At 46.6% G+C, this 22,088-nt stretch overlaps 1 protein-coding gene across 1 annotated transcript in view; it reads left to right on the forward strand.

Moving 5' to 3' along the window:
• Positions 1-22,088, forward strand: part of LOC311228666 (transmembrane protein 50B-like) — a 55,710-nt gene that overhangs the window by 20,954 nt on the left and 12,668 nt on the right. The window contains exons 3-4 of the mRNA XM_084314600.1: positions 11,673-11,785; positions 13,498-13,565. Of these exons, the coding sequence (XP_084170726.1) occupies positions 11,673-11,785; positions 13,498-13,565 (181 nt within the window). The remainder of the gene's footprint in view (positions 1-11,672; positions 11,786-13,497; positions 13,566-22,088) is intronic.

Genomic DNA, 22,088 nt, shown 5'->3' on the forward strand with positions numbered 1-22,088 from the left:
CGGACATATGGACCTGTGATGTTAACTTTGTTTGGTTTATTTAATTATTTTTTAGGCATGCTGTCCTATAAATGCCAAGTAATAGTTGTTACATGGACCACAACAGTCTCCTCTCCTATAACGTCAAATGTTTTATCTGCTGACAAAGCACAATACCTGTTGGTTTTTAGTTCACTCATTGTTCAGGGAAACACATTAATGACATTGTGAATTTTGTGATTGACTCAAATTATATTTATTTGGAAAAATAAATATGGTCACTTTATTTGAAGAGTCAAAAAAACTGTTCTTGGCTTTGTTTTGTTCATAGTAGTAACGCTCATGTCATGATAAATCTGGTTAGGTCAAAACTACAGGAATATACATAAAAAAAATAGAGAAATAGCACGATTTATAAGGAAATGCAGTAAAGCGATGTTTGCCGGAGTTCCCTGTGATTACACAGGATCATGAAGTATCCTTCTTGGCTTCATTCATCTCTATCTAAATGATCGTATAGTTTTCTATTATCACCCTTCTCCTGCATTGGTTAGGTAGTTCTCAGATGTTCGGTTCAAGTGAGGGGAGACGGACAACGTGGTCAAAATACAACTGCGGTGTTTATTAATAAAACCACAGCTTTAGGAATCAACAAGTACATCGTCTCTTTGGTTCAATCTAATTGTCTCTTTCATTCAATCTAATCGTCTCAGGTTGTCCATGGCAACAACGAGTCCTCTCTTAGTGGTTTGCGGGTCTGGTTGTCAAGGCAACCTGGTCTCCGTGAGTATCGGTGCTCAGCAGAGAGCGCTCGTTTTTCGTATCGGCGGAGTCTGCTATGAACCTCGGCTCGGTCATCTGGTCTCAAATGGCTCTCTGGGTCATCGGCTCTTCAGTAGCCGGCTTGGCGAGTCTCAGGCTCGGCTCTCCAGGGATCCTTCTCCGTCTCCTCTGAGTGTCTTGCTCGGCTCTCGAGTTCTGTGTGGCTCGCCTCTCAGGGGTCCGTCCCCTGTGTGTCTCCGGGTCTGTGTCAGCGCTTCCCCAGGTCCCTTCTGGGTGTGAGTCCCTTCCGTGTGTCGCCATCAGCCCTTTTTATCAGAGCGAGAGAGAGAGAGAGAGAGAGAGAGAGAGAGAGAGAGAGAGAGAGGGAGAGAGGGAGGGGGAGACCCTGCCTGCCTATTCACGTCCATGATCTGCCTTCCTTATTTGGTCACCCCTTGTAGCCAGCTTGTCTGCGGGTCTGGTGACAACATGTTACACAATTTAGGCTGACACAACCGTTTGGGTCTTCTGACAACGGTTTTCACAGTTTGAATCTGCTGACACTTAACTTGATGAGGGGATCCGTTTCACTGAATAATACATCCTCATGCTTGTGACAAAATGTTTACATAGTGTAACTAGGAACCTTTAATAGAATACTTTGTTTCCTGATTAAATCATGTGACCAATATTTGTATAGTTTTACCTTCTAGTATTTAAGAGTTTTTATTCTTTATTGTGACTAAGTTATTCTAGTAGTTCTGTCCACATTTTACTTTATTAGTTTTCTCTATATCCTTAAGGTCTAAAAACCGTCTAGTCTAACTATTAGAGTTAATGTGTAACTGGTGGCATTCTACTGTGTAAGGGGAGATTTCCAAATAGTCTGTGTCACCTTTCTGACCTCTGGGTCTTCGTCAGCAGCTGCCGTGTTGTAACCTGAAATTCCTTCCTTAGGGTAAATATGACCTTTTTGATCTCAACGGTTATTCTGAGTTTTGGTTTAGTTCCTTCTAAGATAATGATCTCCTTCCTTGTCTCATACCACTTACTTTAAACAACCTCGCTTCCTGCCAGCTGGCCGGGTGAGGGGCCATTGTCTCTCAACCTCTTTAGCCTGGGGCCACAGAGATAACTTCACATGGTGTACTCTAAATGGCCCTTCTATCAATCAGCATTTGTCTTTCTAATCATTTTCCTTGTACATTTCACTTGCATTTATTCATGTTTTCATTTAGAAATATACGACAATCCACCCTTAGGGGGTTTAATAACCCACTATACAACATTAATTTTCTAAATTAAACATGTTAAAAATCATAATCATAATTTTTGCTAATATTTTTCAAAATTTCAAAAAAATCCAAAATTGACCCAAATCGAACTACAAAACCCCTTTCCATCTGTACAGTTACAAAATCATCATTTCACCTACCTTTTCCTCCTCTCACAGTTTATACACATTATCAGTTATTATTATGACATCCAGTCTAAGAAAGCTGTTCCTGTTTTTACAAGAAACACTCTTTCAATAATAGCTTTTTTGTTTAGACTATTTTATCCATGTAATTAGCTTAAATGTCTATTTTGTGTAATGGACTCTGCAAGAAAAGATTAATACATCCTACCCAAAAGATTAACACTCTACACATCGAGGGAGATTCAAACAAGCAACATAAATTATTTCTTCTCCTTGAAAAGACCACTGAGGCCTCAATTATTCTTCGCTTTCATCCCTGTCAGTTATCCCTATTCCAACCTCCTAAGGCCTTTACTGCTAACTCGTTTTTAACCGTTTTCTTCTTGTTGTATCTTGTGCTAATCACCGCCTCTTCGTTGTATGCATGTAGATCTCTGTCCTGCTCCGATTCTCCACAGAAGGAAACGATTTTCCCTCTGTCCTTTTTGCATTTTGGATTATTATGTACAAACACACAATAGATTGGAAACATTTATTTTCGCAGATACATTTTTACTGTTCTGCATTTTGACAATACATTTTTCTCCAAATCAATTATCTATGTATTTCACAGCTTCTTAAGTTATTTATTCAATCAAATCACCTTTGTCTCATTTGGTTTTGTGCTGTACTGTTTTACTAGATATGCAATATCTCAAGATCAACACAACTACCACTTCCACCCTTGACAGTGGAATATCCATTATTTCACTATCAAATACCTCGTTTCCCGACAGCTCCTCGGTCCCGACAGTCAGCTCTAGACGAGGCCAATCACCAACAGAACCTATGTGCATGGTCAACAAACCACAGTCCCTTTAAACACACATCACACACACTCCGCCAGCTTTCAACAAGCCGGTGCAGAGCCTCCCATAAGTCAATCATCAAATTCACATGTCTGCACTCTACATGAACACTAACTGGCCAATTTGCGACCAAAAACCTACAGAGCTTCCTATAGACAGAGAAATATGTTTCCCCAACACTTACCATAACCCAAAAAGTGACACAACCCTCCAGATTCTACATCTGGAGTCTTAATGAGCGGAAAACAAACCATGGACCAGCTCCCGTCCATTCTCAGTTCCCAGCTCATTATATCAGACTTCCTACCAGTCCCGCTGTGTCACCACCACCTGCTATCCCTGACCGGCGAGAGATCCCCCCCAGCCAGCCAGTTTCCTATTAAAATATGGAGTACCAAACAAAAACAAACAAATTAACAAACAAAAAATTGTGAGCGCCTACATGCTACACACCCATCAAACAGAACTTAACAATCATCTAGAGGCATAAATACCCCCGCAAAACTAAGACAGCAAAATTAGAAATCCAAAAAGAAATAAAATAAGTAATGAAATAATAATTGTGGTTTTTTATATATATATATTTTTTTTTTTTTTTTTTTTTCCTTAATTCAACTTTGACCACCCTTTGATCAAGTATTGTAATCACTACTATAAATAGTCCTTTGTTTCTAACTCTGTCTAATATTAAATGTTCCATTGTTCCTGTCTAAAGCCATTAATTTTGTTAGTTTGATTAATCCATGCAATTTTTCCAGTTACTTCATCCCTCTATAGCCCCAACTTACCCTGGTTAGTCTTCCAAACCATTCTAGTAACTTGCACACCTAATCAAACCTTATCTATGTATCCTCATCTCTATCCTTATTCTAATCAGTCTAATTTTCCATTTTAATTTATCAATAACTCTATTTACTCGAGCACCCAAAAGGCTGTTTGTGCATTTCCGCTTTGCTCTTAATTAACCTATGACCTATGCAGACACCTCCTCTGAAAATGTCCCAACTCTCCACATTTCCAGCAACTCTGTTCTCTGATGGACTCTCGCCCTCTACCGGACTTTTGCTGAGCCCTCCACCCTTTGTCAAATGACCGAGCGAAATGGCCAACCTCCCCACAATCCCAGCACACAGCCGACGCCGGCCATCCCAGGGGTTCCAGTTTACCACGACTCCCACAGTCTCTCGGCTGGCCTCCCACAGTCCTCGCCAGGTCCACCCCTCTCCTGTCCTCTGGTCGCATGTCCTGTTGCCTGGAGGAGAGAGGGGCATACCTGTCCTTTTCTGCTGCCTCTCCTCGGGCCTTCTCTTGTTGGGAGGGGCCTGGAAACTCACCCCTCCTGCGGTTCTGTTCACCCTGTCGCGGCCCAGTTCCCTGTCCGGGCAACGGGGCACAGGGCACTCTTTGATCCCAGCGGCCTAGGTCAGACGCCCGAAGCATGATCTCAACAGCTGTCGCTTCTAGCAGCGCAGCCTTTCTTGCCAGTTCTCGTTCCAATCTCTGAGTCTCGTGTGCGGCTTGACCGATCTCCAGCTGTGTCTTCATCAGATCTCGATGAACTGCCTCGTGTTGTTCGAACGCTGTCACAAACGCTCTCTGTTGTCTATAGTATGCTGCCTCTTCCCCCATCTCAGCACTGGCGGTTTGACGTCCCATCGCTGGGCTCCGCCTCTCATCTTGGCTTTGGTGCTGAGGGCAGGGTGGACATGGGAAACGGGTGGGCTGTAGAAACTGTTCGTGTATTCCATACCTGCTGTCGGTCTCAGTTCCAGCCATCCGGCCAGAGTGGACTTCGTGGGACTGCTGTAACCTCAGTCTCTTTTTCTGCCCCTTGGTTAAACTGCAATCGCCTGCAATGGACACTCCAGCTTGAATCGGTTCTGGTTGGAGTAACACCGTTGTCACTGGTTCACTCCCCTGTATTGGAACCAAAGTCAACATTTCAAGTCCTTCTGTCGTACTGGTCACATGAGAGAAGTCCATATTCCAATCTATCAGATCATAATCACTGGTAAAGTCTATCTGGGAAATGTCTGCAGAGGCTCTCGGCCTTCTCCCCCCAATGGCCTGATCACTAAGGCCCTTTTCCATATTGTCGTTGTTGTTATTCTATTATTATTGCATCTATCGCTTCAGTTATTCCTATTAATGTTCCACTAAGGTGAACTTCCTATGTTACTGTCATTCACTTCACTCTTTCAAACACTCCTGTAACACCGTTTGAAAAAACAAGTTCCTCTGTCTTTCACTATTACCACTTACTTGAGTTAAAACACTCACACTGTCAAATCTTTACTGTGCAGACAAGGATTGATAATTGGCTTATCATTCATACTTATACCAAGGCTCATTACAGCCGTTTTCCCTAGATGGTTATGGAAATCGTCCAGAGCTCCTGTTCAGCCGAGCACCTGTACAGAAAGAAAGCAAAAACATCCAGACTTAATACAGTGGCATTTCCCTATTATTCCCACTCTTCGTTATGCATTGGAAATGTCGGGCAACACTATACTAAAATATTTAGAGAGACACAGTGTGATTTGTTTGAAAAAATAACGATACAGCTTATCTTGTTTTTTGTCCGTTCCCTCAACAGGAACACTGGAGGTTTCCAATCCCCTGTGTGCTCTCTCCACCTGATTTTCTGGGAAATACAATCATTAGTCCCCTTCCTATCCATTGTCTAATAATCCTTTGTAAACCTGGTCCTTCATCTGATTCTAATCTCTCTTTGCTTGATGAATCTGTTCATCCTAACCTTATTTCTTACTTTCAAATGCCCGATTAGCGTATCGACTAAATGTATTATTCCGATTAGCGTATCGACTAAATGTATTATTCGCTTTCGCTTCACTCCTCATACATCAATTTCATTCACTCCTTACACACACTTGTACCCCCTCACAACACTTAATAAAAATCAATCAGTGTTGCTACTGCTACCAACCACCAATCAGGGAAAACAATAAACTTTTAGCAACTTAGGTCACTAAAACCCTGACCGACACATAGTACAGCTGGCCACGTTAATAAATTCATGGACACTCGCACTATGCCACCGCAATATTCCTCAGACCCTTGAATACACAAAGAACCGTCAACCTACAGCCCAAAGCGTCCTCCCTTCAGTTTCGAACCTGAACGGAAACACCCCAAGCCTTATCACACCTCAACCTACCACCACCTGCACCTAGACAGGCCAGCCCATCCGGTATCTACTTCACATACACAATAACAACGCAGTTCAAACAAACCTACAAACCCACAACCCACAACATACGCCGCAATCTAGGGAAATACAAGGAGAGACCGAGGGGGGGGCGGAGGGAAGAGAAAAAAGAGGGAGGGATACAGGGATACAGCGACTAAGGGGAGGAAGGGGGGGGGGGGGGGCACACAATGCAACATTAACTATTACCAAAACCGTCTACACTCAATCAGCAGAATACCCCGTATCGCCTGGTCCCGTTTACCCACAGGACTCCAAACACATCACCATCATCTGCTGCCAACTTTAACTTAAATCAACCTTAACTTCAATCAGACCAAAAGAACGACCATGAATATTCTATTTATCCTTATTATTCATGTTTTAGCAAGTAACACTATATTAATATAACCAACACTCCAAGCCCACCATAAAGGCAACAACAAAACTCCCTTTGCGCACCTGTCATCCCACAAAGTCAAGCTGGGAGACAGGGATGGAGCGGAGGGGGGCGGGGGGGGGGGGAGGGGGGAGGGAGAGAGGGAGGGAGGGAAGGAGGGAGAGAGGGAGGGAGGGAGGGAGGGAGAGAGTGTGAACGAGGAAGGAAGAGACAGAGGAAAACGGGGGGGGGGGGTGGGTTCACGCCAAATCCCATCACAAAACGCCGCTGCTCTCACTTCAACCATACTTGGCCCATAACAAATACAGATTTATAATCAAACAAGTATACACATCCATCATCAATAACTGAAAAAAACCGAACATAAAGAATTCACAAATCCCCACAGATGGCCGCTACTCAAAACATCATAATCACAAACTCTTCTCCATTGCTCCCCGTTCACATGTGTGGAGTGGTGCAACAATCAAAAAGGCAACACTGCCCTCTACTGGAACGTTCGCTCATCACCACCAACGCACCACAGTACTCACCACTTCCTGTAGGAGGCGCCCACGCCCTCCCCCGCAAGTGCGTCATCACGTAACGGTAACACCACACCCAGACGGGAACTCGACGTTCCACCTCAACCATAAAACAACAATTCCCAGAATCCCCTACACCGGAAGTCCCTGTCCACCGCCTCTCTAAGATCCCGCGCCAGCAAAGAGTAGCAACACGCGAGATTCCCCGAGAGTTCAATCATGCTATATTGTTAGCACAGGTAGCTTAGCATCTTAGCCTCGTTAGCTCAGTACCGCTAGCTCCAGCTTAGCTTAGCATCCAACATCACCCCTCCTAAACGGCCCCTTTTCCTGTTGATCCGAGCGGCACAACACATCGCGACGTTTACACAACCCCAGCTATACCCCGTAACACAACTTTAATCCTATTTAGCCCCCGTTCACAGAACATATATCATTATCCTTATTCTAGTATGCTCTCCCGATTTGCCCCGCCTGACCGAAATACACAGTATATCAAACGCACCCCAAGCTCCGACGCTCCCTAGTGACGTCATCAGCTCCAAAATCCCAGTTTTCTTTGATCGTTACTACATTACTTTTAGACTTCCACACCACCGTTTTGACAAATTTCAACGCACACTTCACATCATCTAGGTTCAATCACACATGCCATTCATTCAATTCACTCGAAAACGCAACACAGCGTCCACACGTTAGTCGCGTCGCGCCAGCTAACACTGGCAGCTAAATAAACGCCTCTTCCCAGACAGGGGTGCGGTTTCCCCGTTGCAGCCTTGGCCACCTGGTTCATAATAATACAAAAAATACCTTGGCATTCACTCAGAGCTCCTAACATTCATCCATTTAACCACATATACTTAGCAAAACAATGTCTCATTCATAAGCATACCAATCATTTGTACACATTCATCCTAAACGCATTCCCTCACTTCTTTCACACAATTTTTTCCTATGTTCTAATCACATGTGCAGTATCTACTTCCAAAGTGCTTCATATATCTACTGAGTCCGCGTTGCTATACCCCTGAGAAACCCACTCCATTCATGTATAGTAGCCCGTGAAGAGTTTTAGTAGCGCCCATTGCGGCTTGTATCGGAGTGTTATATGGCCAAATCGTGTGTTCGACCGAGTCCCCGCTACCCGTAGAGCCCCTTGTCGGCTTGATTTCTTCTACATTCCCTCATTCCTCCACGCGGCTGATGTTCTTCAGATATCGACCTTAGCCAATCTGAGCCTAAATGACGTCGGATTAGAATTGGTAATTCGCTTATGGAACGTCTTCCAAAGTTCATTACTCCGTCGTACCGATTCTAAGTGTGGCTTCTATAGCATCCTAGCCCGAACCCTATCCTCTTCTCATCTCCCTGTTCTCTGTTTCTCTTCGCGGAACCAGGCTATCCCTGTACTTCACCACGGTTCTCTTATTCTACTCTTTAAGATCTGACTACTCCTCTTTACCCTTTAATGAACCACTACGTCACGCACAGTCCCACTTCCCGCTATCTGTGACTAATCTCCGTTCTACTGCTCCTACGCCGGTCCCCTCAAATATTTTACCTAATCCCTAGCCTATCCCCTAAGCTGATATAACTAAATACAGACATCTATTCCCTCTCCTCACTTGGCCTTGTACCAACTATAGGCATCCTAACTGAACATCCCCTAACCCCTACGCTTCCTAAGTGCAGCGCCGGTGTGTGGCTGAGACCAGAGCCAGGTTGTGAAACCTGGACCCCGATCCCCTCCAACACCAACTTTATCCTGGTCCATTTACAACTCATTCCCAACCAAGTAATAGCAACCCCAACTTGTGAGACTGCTTCGACCATTTACCAATTTTAATCGCCATTAATACTACTTACCTATCCCCACTGGTCACGGTCGAAATGGTGACGATCCTCAGTCCTCAGTCGTAGAGAGCATCGATGAGGGGGAGAGAACCCCTCTGTGTCCTTGAGAAGTGGCCGCCGTCGTTGTCAACCGGTTCTGGTCGAATGCATCCGGGTCACGACACCAATTGAAGTATCCTTCTTGGCTTCATTCATCTCTATCTAAATGATCGTATAGTTTTCTATTATCACCCTTCTCCTGCATTGGTTAGGTAGTTCTCAGATGTTCGGTTCAAGTGAGGGGAGACGGACAACGTGGTCAAAATACAACTGCGGTGTTTATTAATAAAACCACAGCTTTAGGAATCAACAAGTACATCGTCTCTTTGGTTCAATCTAATTGTCTCTTTCATTCAATCTAATCGTCTCAGGTTGTCCATGGCAACAACGAGTCCTCTCTTAGTGGTTTGCGGGTCTGGTTGTCAAGGCAACCTGGTCTCTGTGAGTATCGGTGCTCAGCAGAGAGCGCTCGTTTTTCGTATCGGCGGAGTCTGCTATGAACCTCGGCTCGGTCATCTGGTCTCAAATGGCTCTCTGGGTCATCGGCTCTTCAGTAGCCGGCTTGGCGAGTCTCAGGCTCGGCTCTCCAGGGATCCTTCTCCGTCTCCTCTGAGTGTCTTGCTCGGCTCTCGAGTTCTGTGTGGCTCGCCTCTCAGGGGTCCGTCCCCTGTGTGTCTCCGGGTCTGTGTCAGCGCTTCCCCAGGTCCCTTCTGGGTGTGAGTCCCTTCCGTGTGTCGCCATCAGCCCTTTTTATCAGAGCGAGAGAGAGAGAGAGAGAGAGAGAGAGAGGGAGAGAGGGAGGGGGAGACCCTGCCTGCCTATTCACGTCCATGATCTGCCTTCCTTATTTGGTCACCCCTTGTAGCCGGCTTGTCTGCGGGTCTGGTGACAACATGTTACACAATTTAGGCTGACACAACCGTTTGGGTCTTCTGACAACGGTTTTCACAGTTTGAATCTGCTGACACTTTACTTGATGAGGGGATCCGTTTCACTGAATAATACATCCTCATGCTTGTGACAAAATGTTTACATAGTGTAACTAGGAACCTTTAATAGAATACTTTGTTTCCTGATTAAATCATGTGACCAATATTTGTATAGTTTTACCTTCTAGTATTTAAGAGTTTTTATTCTTTATTGTGACTAAGTTATTCTAGTAGTTCTGTCCACATTTTACTTTATTAGTTTTCTCTATATCCTTAAGGTCTAAAAACCGTCTAGTCTAACTATTAGAGTTAATGTGTAACTGGTGGCATTCTACTGTGTAAGGGGAGATTTCCAAATAGTCTGTGTCACCTTTCTGACCTCTGGGTCTTCGTCAGCAGCTGCCGTGTTGTAACCTGAAATTCCTTCCTTAGGGTAAATATGACCTTTTTGATCTCAACGGTTATTCTGAGTTTTGGTTTAGTTCCTTCTAAGATAATGATCTCCTTCCTTGTCTCATACCACTTACTTTAAACAACCTCGCTTCCTGCCAGCTGGCCGGGTGAGGGGCCATTGTCTCTCAACCTCTTTAGCCTGGGGCCACAGAGATAACTTCACATGGTGTACTCTAAATGGCCCTTCTATCAATCAGCATTTGTCTTTCTAATCATTTTCCTTGTACATTTCACTTGCATTTATTCATGTTTTCATTTAGAAATATACGACAATCACTCTAAAACTATACTCATATTCTTACTTACTTACTTTACCCCGTTTGGGGCATAGGCCGTCAACAAGGGTTCTCCAAGCATCCCGATCCTGAGCCAACCTCTCCAGCTGGCCCCAGGTGTGTCCCATCTTCTTGGCATCATCTTCCAGGTCTCGGCGCCAGGTGTTTCGTGGTCGGCCTCTCTTTCTTTTCCCTTGGGGGTTCCACCTGAGAGATTGTCTTGTGATGCTCAGGGATGGTTTACGGTTTATACTCATATTCACCACGGTATAAAACGGAAATGTATGGATGAAAAAAGTATCTGTTTTTTGCATGTTGACCGGAAGAAACTTACTGACAATCGACGTTATTAGATCCATAGCTATAATATTTAATATAGGTTTAGCACTGCAAACACCGGAACTTATCCCCATTGAACAGAGTGCTGGCACACAACGGTCCAACGCCCATAGCGACCTCTGGCGCTGAACCTGTTAATGGTTGGCGCCCAATAACGTATATAAACGTTGTTGGCCGTGAAAGAGTTAAGAGACAGTGCCGATCACTAATATCGGAGTACACATTGACTCACAAAAGACAAAAGACTAGACATGGCCTCCGCGATTACATGTGCAGGATGTAGTGAGATGTGTATTGGAATACTGAGTGTCTGCCTCCGTTGATGAAGGGGCTCATTTTTTTTATAAAATGTTTGCCAATGCGCAACCCGGGTTGCGACCCGTAGTGAGAGCCGCTGATCTAGTTTATGCTGTCATTTTGGTTGCTAGGACCTTGTATCAGTTTGGGAAATGTATTTGTGATGCACCTGAATGTGTGACTCAATGTTGTGTCCGTCTTTCCCCTGTGGTGTTGACAATGGTATCAAATATATAGATGTTTTTCAAGGTATTGTGTCAAAGTTAGAAATTCCAGTATCGTGACAACACCACTATGTAATGTAGTTCAACATGCTCTCTCTATCTCTTTCTTTCTCTCTCTCAGTTCTTCACAGGCTGGTGGATAATGATCGATGCAGCGGTGACCTACCCTTCTCAGGAAGTGATGAACCATGCCTTCCACACGTGTGGAGTGTTTTCCACTATAGCTTTCTTCATGTAAGCAGGGTCACAACACACAGTAGGGCCAGGCCAGCGCAATACGCCTTATAGGTGTTGTGAATTGACCTAACTCAAGCCACGCCCTCACCAACTTCAACAGTGGCTATTGAGGGAGTCTTACTCATTAACTTCCCAACTAAGATGACTGCTGCCGGTCCGGTGAAATGACTCATTAAAAATAGTTTCAGTTTGGTCACACTACTTCAAGGTCTTTGTCTAACGTCATTGGAACGTTGGGTTGTCCTTGTCTAAGGAAATTCTTAGTCGATTTAGAATTCTCATGGAAATAAGTCATTCAACAGGACAAAAGCATAAAAAACAGCTACTGCACGTGAGGGGTGTTCCTCAGGGATTTGCGTAGCAAAATGAGCAGTTAAAATTAGGGATGTCCGATATTATCGGCCGATATTGGCATTCAAATGTGATATCGGAAATGATCGGTATCTATTAAATTTTTTTTTTTTTTTTACCTTTATTTACCCAGGCAAGCAAGTAAGAACTAATTCTGATTTTATTTATTGTCAAAAGTATGCATAATGTTGTGTTAATTCCACGACAAGAGATATGTTAATTACCTGAAATTATTCCGTTTTTTGGGGGGGGGAAACCCTGCATATATCGGTATCGGTTGATATCGGTATCGGAAATTAAGAGTTGGACAATATCGGTATCGGTAAAAAAGCCAATATCAAGCATCCCTAGTTAAAATAGTTTTACTTTTACAGTGTTGCATGTTTCAGGTAGATGCGCCAAAAGCAAATACTGCAAACTAAACAAACTACCAATGAAGATGTTGTGGTTTGACCTGTGTAACGGATGCAAATGTATTGGCATCTTAATGACCGGTGACTTGGTTATTTAAGCATTGGGGAACAAAATCCAACTTCATGGTTATTTAAATGTCTTAGTCCATCACTTCTACCAGACTAGTAGCTTTGTCTCCCCCTTGTGGATGAGCCCAGTTAATGCAAGGGATCTGGCAGAGCCAGAGTAGTGTGAAATCGGAGAGCTTGCGTACGTCATGAACTTGATTTTTTTATCAACTTTTTCTCCCCATTTTCTATTTTTCTCCCATCCCAATTTCGTATTATCCAATTCTTCCCTCCCCTGTCTCGAACGTTGCTAGACCATGCCTCCCACTGGTCAGCTGCAATGTGGACCAAGCCTTGCATCACGTATCCCCTCCGGTACACGAGGAGGCAGCTGTCGCATCTTTTCACCTGCACCGCGATCTCTCGGCGGCGAGGAGTAACGCGTGGGAGGCTCACGCTGCCCCCGTTGCTTCCTGATTCTGCTGTACAGGCGCACTAACCGACCTGTAGGAGTCACTGTCCACAACATCCGATCCCCACCCACCGGCTTTCCCACCCCCTAATACTGCCAATTGTATTAGTATGAACGACCAGCCAAGCCGGAAGCAACGCCGAGAGCTGGGCTCGAACCCAGCATCTCCTACGTTAGTTGCGTTGCCCACTGCGCCACATAGCCGCCCTGTACGTCGTGAACTTGTGTTAGCGTTTGTGTGCCTTGCAGTGAGTATAAATCTGCACTTCTGATGACTTTGTTGACAAAAATTATGGCTTGATGGACTACTAATCAACTAAGAAAGGTCACAGTCCAATTGGAATGACGAGGATTCTATTTTGATATGGATTCTCATTGAAAACGCATCCTAACTGTGTATGTTACCGTGTGTGTTTACTTCTCAGGATCAATGCTGTGTCTAACGGCCAGGTGCGAGGGGACACTTATGGAGAGGGATGCCTCGGCAGGACTGGTATGTTTTTTTTTTTTTTTTTTTTAACTTAAATTTTTTATTAACAGTTATTTAGACAGACAGCACTTACAAAAAATAAATAATAAAAAATGAAGAGACTAGTATCACAATAAAAACAAAAAGAAAAAACAGTGTACATAAATATTTACATGGGTATCACATGGTTAGTTGTCTGGTTCCCCTACTGTTGTTTTCTAGGTATTTGATACAAAGGCTGATTGTGTATCTCCCTTAAACAGGCATAAACAGGTAATTCCTACTCAAAGACAATAAATGCTGACTAAGGTTTGTATGTGTGATCTGGGTCCAGAGACCCTCCTTGAGTTTCTTTCTTCCCTTCTCCTTCGTCCTTTCTTTTTTTTTCTCTTGTTTATTAACTTTCACTTTGCCTTTTGTTTCACCCATACACAAACCACATCATCCCTGAATATTTAATATCACACCGTTAAACAGACATAAATAATAAGGTATAAAAGCATTCAGCACTTGTAATATCCCAAAAACAAAATAGAAAATATTAACTAAAGTACAGGTGTGTGACATGGGTTCATAGACCCTGCTTGAACATCTTTCCTCCTTTACCCTTCGCTCTCTTGTGTTGCATTTGGTTCTTCCTCTGTGATGTCGTTCTCGTTCCTTTTATAATCCTCCCACTTTCCCCATCTTTCCCCAAATTTCTCTTCCTGTAACCTCAGCATGTGTGTTATCCTTTCCATATCCTGTATTTCTTCCACTATTCCTACCCATTTTGCTATTGTCGGTGGGTCTTCCTTGTACCACAGTCTCGTTATTGCTTTTCTGGCCGCTATCAACATTATCTTTATTAAATATTTGTCCCCCCCTTGTATTCCCTCGTGTGTCAGGTCTCCTAAGTAAAGCACCAGTCCTGTTTGTGGTATCCCGTATCCTAATATTCTGATCATTGCTTCCCCTATCTCCTCCCAATACCCCTTCAGCTTCTGACATCCCCAGAATATGTGCGTGTGATTTGCCCCCTCCTTCCCACACATCCTCCAGCATGCTTTTTGTGTTGGTGCATATTTTCCCTTCAGCTCTGGGGTTATAAAGAATCTGATTATGTTTTTCCATCCAAATTCTTTCCATATTCTCGATCCTGTTGTTGAATGTTGTACCTCGCATATGTTCCCCCATTCCTTCCCTGTTATTTCTATCTCTAGCTCTCTCTCCCATTTCTCCCTTATGTAATCTGTCGTGTGTCCCTTGCTGGTCATTATAGCCCGGTATATTGCTGATATTACTCTTCCTTGCCCCCCTTCGTATGCCCATACTATCATCTTTATTATTCCATTCTGTTCCTCGTCTTTGGCCCCCCTTATTTCTTTGTTGTAGTAGTCTCTAACCTGTAGATATCTGAAGTGGTCCCTGTTTTCTAGTCCAAATTTCTCCTTTAATTTTTGTAGTGTCTGTGTTGTGAAGGGCCAGATTAAACCGAATATATATATTTATTTATATATATATATTTAATTGTATTTGTATATTCTCTAATATTCCCTGATATCCCTTGTATATTCCTTGTACAATATGCATTGAATATCCATTCTAGCCTACTGAACATCCCATAATAGTCTCCATTCTACTATTGGTCGAGACCTTGGTGCCAGGCTGCCATACCCCTCAGACCCAGTTCAAACGTACCGCAAGTCCTAGTTCCGCGTAGGAATCTGGCTACCGCACCACTAATGGGACTATTTGTTCATAGTGCGTATATATACTGCGCTACTAAAGTAGGACTTTTTTTCAGTCCAGTTTCTTACCCTCCAATAGAGTCACAGACGTAAAGCCTCCCCGCGACGCCACGTGTGGGAGTAAGGCCAAGTTCGGCTTACCATCGGTATTGAGACATCGTGTATATTAATATTTGAATAGTCATATTTGGCACTATATCGTCGAGTTGGACGTAGTCTATTAAGCTAATAATAGTCTGTTAATATATAGTGCTTCGTGCGGTGAGAATACTACCGTAGTCAGTACCCCATCGTTTCGGGCAGAGAACTGGCTGCTTATCCAGGGTGGTTGACCCCACGTGAAGCTGCACCCGAGGAGCCCCAGAGCCGACGAGCGAGTGGACCTGTATACCGGATTATTCTACCGACGACAGCCCGCCTTCCCAGGCACGGATTATGCTTTGTATACGTTGATTATTCCATGGATAAAGACCCCCGACACTGCCGTGTGTTGGAACCCCCCCCCCCTGGAGAGGACGCAAGGTGAGGAGACGCTCTGCAAGACGAGGTCGCTTCACGTCTCTCCTCTGTGGACCGGAGGACGCCGGCCCACAAAGAGTCCATCTGCTTTCATCTGTGGTCCAAGGATCGCCGGCGCATTGAACGGCACTACAGTGGGTTCACCTGGGATACCCTTGGCCGGATGAGGCGGCCGGACTCTACCCCCCCCCCCCTTCCTACTCCTGTCGGCTTACAAGCGACCGGATTAACCCCCCCTAGTGTATCCAGTCTATAGTCATTGAAGTATCATTGCTTTTATTCCTTAACTATTCCAGGTCGTATATGTACCACCTGCGCCTTCAGAGATTGGACATTCTCTATTGATATACCGACGAATACTCTTGCCATAAAAGTGCATACTAATTCCCATTCATAAATGTGATTGATTTGATTAAGTGCTTGCTCTACACACCATCGCTGTGTAGAAATAAAGACCTATTTCTAATTCGTACATTTGTGTTGGATCCGTTTCATCTACGTGACAGTGTTCATCATAATATATTTATGCCGAGTACTGGGTGGCCGAATATTAAGTACAAAGGTAGTGGTAGTAAGTATCATATCTAGTAATACAGTCAGGGAATTGTACCCCTCAGTTACAATTGGTCCTTCGAGCCGGAGGGTAATCAGTGTAATATTAATATAGTGTTATTAATATTGAAATGGCCTATGATGAACACTCCACGAAACGATCCTCCTAACCAACGCCCGCAGCGCGAACGACGGCTCCCTCAGTACTTAGAGGCTTACGCTGTCAGTCAACAACCTAGTCTTCTACTAACAGTAAACGCGGTAAAACTAGAAAGTAAAAGTGTCTAACCCCAACGCCCAGACTACCCCGACCATAGATGCCCCTACGGGTTCTAATGTAACTGACCAAGTTCACGGTGGGGACCAGTGGGAACCAGACATGACTTCACACCCCGCCAGTACTGAAGAAGTAGTCCCCGATGAGTCCCGGGAGGAATACAACGCTACCGAGACAGAACTCGGCACGGAAGAAGACGGGGAGAGCACCGTGGAGATAGAGCTCCAAGGCTCCGCAAGGAGTACCCCGAGGGAAGGCTCCCCTATACAACCGCCTTCTCCCAGCGAGGCAGAGAGGACCCTACAGCAGGCCTTCCTCATCAGCCTGAACGCCGCTGCTGAACGCGACCGACTGCAGATCCAGCAGCGGAGCGAAGAAGAGCATATACGTCTAGAAATAAGACGCATTCAGAGGGAAGAGAATGTGGCCCGAGACCGAGCAGACAGCCAGCGAGCAGCTGCTGGTGCTCTACGGGACGCAGAGCGCGACAGACAGCAAGCGCAACTAATAGAACAGCTGATCAGACGGACAACACCCTCTCCCTCCGCCAGAGGCTCCAGGAACTCGTCTAGACACACCTCCAGGGCGGCATCCCCTAGCCGAGTAAACAACCCTGAACTTGACCAACAGACGAGGTCTATACCCCCCACAGACCACCTCCCCCCACCGGTCCAAGCGAGACCTAGCAACCGGGAAGGAGCAGCATATCCTGTGGAGAGGCTAAACCAGAGACTACAAGCACTGGATGACCTAACTGAAGACGAAGAGGAAGAGGAGGAGAACCACGCCCGACGACAGCACAGTACTCCACCGGACCAGGAGGTCCGGTACAGCCCAGGCTATACTCCCGCGGAGCTGCGCTACAGACCCCCGACTCTATACACGGGTGAGCACGACGCACGACCCGCACCGAGGAACAGCACCTGGACAAGCGGGCCATGGTACACTGCCAGTACCAGCCCATACCAAGGAGCGGGAGGAGACTCGCCCAGGAGGCCTCTCCCCCAACGCTCGCCGATGTATCCACAGTCAGCGTCATACATTGGCACGCCTATGGTACCCGACTTCACCCAAGAGAACCGGGCCCAGTATACAGAACTCCGCATGTGTCTGGAGACCATGTTGGTGGATGTATTGGATGAACGCCACAAATACGCCATCCTACTGAAGCACTTAAAGGTACCCCGCGCACATAATATAGCGCTCGCCTACGCGACCTCCACCACCCCATACACAGCAGCGCTGGTAGCATTGGACCAGAGGTATGGGCGCATATGGGATTACGTGATCCAGGAGATCCGACACATCGACCGCTTACCCCCAGCAATAGACAATCGAGCACTGGGCGACCTGTCCATCAGAGTGCAGTCCCTGGTAGGGATGTTGGGAGCGCAGAGAGAGAAGGGGAGGCATGAACTTTACGCCAACTCAAATGTGGAAAGGATCTTGGAGAAGCTGCCGCCCGCTCGACAGGAGCGTTTTAGGCGACAGAGAGACCACCGAGACCCGAATGGCCCCGAACCGAACCTCCTCGATCTAGCAGACTTCCTGGCGAGAGAAGTCAGCAGCCTACGGCTAGATACATTCGGACGGAGCACCCCTGGCTCCAGAGAAGGAACCAGACGACTAAATGATGGAAGAAGATCGGTGACTGTGATGCACCAATCGGAGTCAGTACCGAGCAGCAGGAGCCACAGTACCCCCTCCAGAACGGAGAAGTGGAAGATAGTGTGCCCCTACTGTGAGAAAGAACACTGGCTAGCGCAATGTGACTCCTTCCCCAAGCTGAACGCGAAGGAAGCAAGTCAATGGATAAAGTCCAACAAGCACTGTTTTCGCTGTGCGCGCTCACACATGGCAGCCGAATGCCGCTTAAAGAAAAGGTGCACCAAGTGCGATGGAGCCCATCTGGACATACTTCACGACAGTAACAGACGGCGCCCTTCACCCGCACCATCCAGCAGCAAAGCGAGCGTCATGTACATCGATCCCGCCAGCAGCAGTGGAGCCCGAGTACTCCTAAAAGTAGTGCGTGTGACACTAAGCTACCAGAATAAAGTCCTGGACACTTACGCCGTCCTCGATGACGGGTCCGAGAAGACCCTTCTGCTCGCCTCCGCTGCGGCCCAGCTAGGGCTGCGGGGAAGCGAAACCCAAATGACAATTCGGACAATAAGACGAGATTTGAAGACGATAAAGGGCGAGAATGTCTCATTCTCTATCGCAGCAAGCGGCCAGCCTGAGCGACGGTACCAGATTACAGACGCTTTCACCAGCCAAGAAATAGGGCTGTCGCGGTACACATACCCCGTCGCCAAGCTGATGGAGAAATATGCACATCTGCGCAAGTTACCGATCCCGCTCATAGACAATGCTATGCCGACCCTGTTGATAGGCTCCGACCATGCAGACCTCATTGTCCCGATAGACCGGGTTCATACCGGACCCCGAGGCTGTCCTGCAGCAGTCGAGACCCGTTTGGGATGGACTCTCCAAGGCCCGCTCGCCAAATCTCTCAACCGAAGTACAGCCACTAGATGTCTCCACTCCCGAGTCACAGAGGGAGAAACCGCACTCCTGCAATACGTAGAGCGGCTATGGACCTTGGAACAAATGCCCTTTAAGAACGGAAAGAAAGACATTCGCTCTAAAGATGACATTTACGCCATTCACCTCCTCGAGACAGGGACCAAGAGAGTCCCGGTCAACGGCGTGTTGAGATACGCCACGCCACTCCTGCGGCGAGAAGGAATGCCTACTTTCCACGCCAAGACAGACGCCACAGAACGGTACCTGCTAAACACGGAGCGGCGCTTAGCCAAGAACCCCGCCCAAGAGAGTGTATACCGCGCTGAGATTGAGAAGCTCATCACAGCGGGACACGTCACAAAGATGGACATTAAAGAGGCTGACCAGACCACTGAATCGTGGTACGTGCCTCACCACAAGGTCCATCACAACGGTAAAGACCGCATAGTATTTAACTGCAGCTACCAGATCGGATCCCAAAATCTGAATAAAGAGTTACTGCCCGGTCCCACACTCGGCCCCTCCCTACTCGGCGTTCTACTCCGCTTCCGCCAGGAAAAGGTGGCCATCAGCGGGGACATTAAAGGAATGTTCCTGCAGGTGAGATTAGTAGAGGAGGACAAGCCCCTGTTACGGTTCCTATGGAGAGAGAAGCCAGGAGATGAGCACCCAGCCATCTACCAATGGGAAGTCCTCCCCTTCGGAACGACGTGCAGCCCCTGCTGTGCTACATTTGCACTACAGAAACATGTAGCAGAGGACCCAGCAGCGGACGAAGAGGTCCGACACAGCGTAAAGAACAGCTTCTACGTAGACAACTGTCTACAAAGCCTTTCAACCCAGGAAGAAGCCGAGGCTCTCCTGATTAAACTCCGCGCCTCATTGATCAAAGGCGGCTTTGATCTCAGGCAGTGGGCCAGCAGCGATCCGCAAGTACTGCGCAGCCTCTCCTCCGAGGACAAGGCAGCCAGCAGCGAGACCTGGATGGCTACAATCCCGGGAGAAGCCCAGGAGATGACCCTGGGATTGGTGTGGCGATTCAAAACAGATTCGCTTCACTACAGACACAAGCCCCTGACTACGGAGCAGGGAAGGCCGGCGGCGGCGCCGACCACCAGACGGAGTGTGTACACAACACTCGCCCGACAATATGACCCGCTAGGATGTATTCTACCGTACACCACCAGGGCAAAAATGATTGTACGAGCATTGTGGGACAAGGACCAGGGCTGGGACGACCCCATTCCCGCACACCTTGCATCCACCTGGAGAGAGTGGGAGATGGAGCTCCACTCACTCCCAGGCGTTAATATGCGCCGAAGCTACTTCCCACCCACGGTGAGGCCAGAGACATGTAAAATGGACTTACACGTCTTCAGTGACGCCTCAGAGGTCGCATACGGATCAGTAGCCTACTTGCGGGCCCAAGAAAAGGGGGGAGAGATCTACACAGCATTTGTCCTCGCCCGCTCGAGAATAGCCCCACGCAAGCAACAATCTATCCCACGTCTAGAGCTCTGTGCAGCCCTAGCCGGAGCGCACCTAGCCACGCTCATCCAACGTGAGCTCACCATACCGGTGTCTAGAACAATCCTGTGGTCAGATTCCACGACAGTACTCGCCTGGATCAAATCGGACTCATGCAAGTACAAAGTCTTCGTGGGAGTCAGAGTCACCGAGATTCAAGACTTAACCGAAGAGTTAACCGGAGAAACAGAGTGGCGCTACGTTGATACAAAACAGAACCCAGCTGACGTCATCACCCGGGGGATGCCCCTAGATGACCTCACCCGTCGCAATGTCTACAGTGACGGCCCAGCATTCCTAAAGCTCCCGGAAGGAGAGTGGCCCACGCCTATCCCGAGGGAAGCCAGTCAGGAGGAGGCTGAGAATAAGAAGCCTGTGTTCTGTGGATTGAGCACTGTTATCTCCGCAGACCCCAACACACTCCTGATGGGGCGGCTAGATCCTGCATTACCCCAGACAATGTACCGGCCTGAAGAAGCGAACGGCCGACGAATGTGGAGGTACAGCCAAGTATTAGCCGACAAGTTTTGGAGCAGTTTCCTACTGCACTACCTACCGTCTCTACAGACCCGCCAGAAGTGGGTAAAGGAGAGAGACAATTTGACAGAAGGAACAGTCGTCATGATTATTGATCAATCACTGCCCAGAGCTATGTGGCCGGCCGGCCGCGTAAGCAAAGTGATCACCGGTGCCGACGGCAAGGTCCGAGCAGCTGAAGTGCTCGTCCAGGGTCGCACTTACACCCGTCCCGTGGCGAGGCTCATAGAACTGCCCCGACTCCCAGACACAATCGATGATGACCATGACCCTATAACCCTATGACTTTGTGAAGTTGACTGACCCCTACAGCAAACCCTTATGTGTAAATAGACAACGCGATTAATCTGTCTCTGTTTAACTGATTAGGTCTGGGACCAATCAGGGGGTGGCTGTTGTGAAGGGCCAGATTAAACCGAATATATATATTTATTTATATATATATATTTAATTGTATTTGTATATTCTCTAATATTCCCTGATATCCCTTGTATATTCCTTGTACAATATGCATTGAATATCCATTCTAGCCTACTGAACATCCCATAATAGTCTCCATTCTACTATTGGTCGAGACCTTGGTGCCAGGCTGCCATACCCCTCAGACCCAGTTCAAACGTACCGCTCAACATGTACGAACAAGTCCTAGTTCCGCGTAGGAATCTGGCTACCGCACCACTAATGGGACTATTTGTTCATAGTGCGTATATATACTGCGCTACTAAAGTAGGACTTTTTTTCAGTCCAGTTTCTTACCCTCCAATAGAGTCACAGACGTAAAGCCTCCCCGCGACGCCACGTGTGGGAGTAAGGCCAAGTTCGGCTTACCATCGGTATTGAGACATCGTGTATATTAATATTTGAATAGTCATATTT

Source organism: Notolepis coatsorum, assembly GCF_963971535.1.
Source record: "Notolepis coatsorum genome assembly, chromosome: 5".
Classification (NCBI taxonomy): domain Eukaryota; kingdom Metazoa; phylum Chordata; class Actinopteri; order Aulopiformes; family Paralepididae; genus Notolepis; species Notolepis coatsorum.